Raw genomic sequence first — 1,734 nt, forward strand, 5'->3', positions numbered from 1 at the left:
AAAGTGTAATTGGAGATACGCCAATTTTTTAATCCCAGGTACACAGGGAAGTCATTCCTACACATACTGTGTATGCCCTTAACATTGAAAGGATCATCATGAAACTCTGGCATCCAAATCATGAAGAGCTGCAGCAAGACCAAGTCCATCGCCAACGCTTGGCTGCCAAGGAGGGGCTTTTGCTCTGCTAAATTAGGACTTGAGGGTGTGGGACCCTCACTGATTACCGAAAATGGAATGTTTTTTGGCTGCACATTTCAAGGCTGAAATGTATAGTGTATATATAACTTTTCCTATGGAAATGTAACATCGAGTACATTTTGTGTTGCTACTGTGAAGCCATTACAATAAATCTGACGTGGATAATGACTCATATCTGTGTACATGTGTCCCAGTTATGGGAGCAGGTACTGATGAAGTTCTGTGCCCGGAATGGAGATATTTAGGCATCTGAGACTCAGTGTCCTATGGTCTGCATGTAAGATAGATGACATTCTAGAACAGAAAAGCTATTATAACTTAGTCCCCATGATCAGCAGGATGTTCATGTGTTTAATGACATCATATATTCTGTATCTGGCAAGAGTAAAATTTCAGCTTTTCTCCTGAAGAACTGTGCTCTTGCATTTTGGTTGAAATAACCTACACAGTGTTAAAAATCAGGTACCTCCTTTAGTGACCAGTTTAATTTTTAACAGCTATAGATAGGTAGCCTGAACAATTTAAACTATTCATCATTACAACTCCACAGAAAATATGGCTTGGAAATGCTGTGCTATTAGACAAAATAGTCTTTTCTTTGCATTTAAAACCAAAATCAAACAAAATTCTTGGAATGCAATTAATTAACCATGTAAAGTATCTTCCCATAACTCAAGTTCTTTTGGAGTTAATATGCCCGAAGACTTTGATTGGCAGGTTCATCTATTATTCCTATAGAATGCGTTTTAAGAAATTCATATAAACAAATTGGATTTATGCTTGGTAATTCCCCTATCCTATGACCTACCCTTTCTATTGATAAAGTGAAATAATTTACATTTGACAGTGTTACTGATAACCAACTTTGTTTTTTTTTAGAGAGATGTTGCTTTTTACTCAAGATAGTATTGATGGATAAATTAGAATGTATAGATGGGTTTGTGTAGGTCTAAGTAGTGGGTGTGTATATATATATGTATATATGATCTATATATCTGGATCGTGTATTTGATTTTGTACTTTAAATGTGACAAATAAACCTCTTGGGAGAAATCTTTTTTGTTGTTTATTCAAGTAAACATGTAAGGAATACTGCCTTCTACAGAAATATGAAAAGCCCAGTTTTATGAGATCTTGGCAGAGACTTTTCAAAAGAATGTACTAGATGAAAAAGGTTAAAAAAGCAGGTTCTAATTAAAATACGCCATTTCTTCCTTTTGTGATATATAGATTAAGACTAAAAAGAAAAACCAGCTGTTTCAGTTCTTGGCACAGCCCTTTAGAGTTTTAGGTGAGATAATACTCAAGAATTTTTAGGGTTTGGATTGGAACTGATATTCCAATGAATATAGTGGTTTTGTTTTGGACTACCCGTACACCTCGGCTTTAATGCTATCTGGGGCAGTACATGTTGGACTTCATCATAAGTTGCACAGATGGAGAGGCAGCCAGGAGCCTAAACATATCCTGTTGCCCATTGCAATGGCAGGATCCATAGGGGTTTGTATAGCACAGAGGAAACTCCAAACAGGA

At 36.3% G+C, this 1,734-nt stretch overlaps 1 protein-coding gene across 1 annotated transcript in view; it reads left to right on the forward strand.

The window, feature by feature from the left end:
- TADA1 (transcriptional adaptor 1) overlaps positions 1–1,254 on the forward strand; it is a gene marked incomplete at its 5' end in the record, with an annotated part of 13,111 nt that extends 11,857 nt beyond the window's left edge. Inside the window, one exon of the mRNA XM_008564429.1 lies at positions 39–1,254. Coding sequence (XP_008562651.1) covers positions 39–191 — 153 coding nt within the window. The remainder of the gene's footprint in view (positions 1–38) is intronic.
- Positions 1,255–1,734: the final 480 nt, after the last annotated feature.

This window comes from Galeopterus variegatus, unplaced genomic scaffold (assembly GCF_000696425.1).
Source record: "Galeopterus variegatus unplaced genomic scaffold, G_variegatus-3.0.2 Scaffold18892, whole genome shotgun sequence".
NCBI lineage: Eukaryota > Metazoa > Chordata > Mammalia > Dermoptera > Cynocephalidae > Galeopterus > Galeopterus variegatus.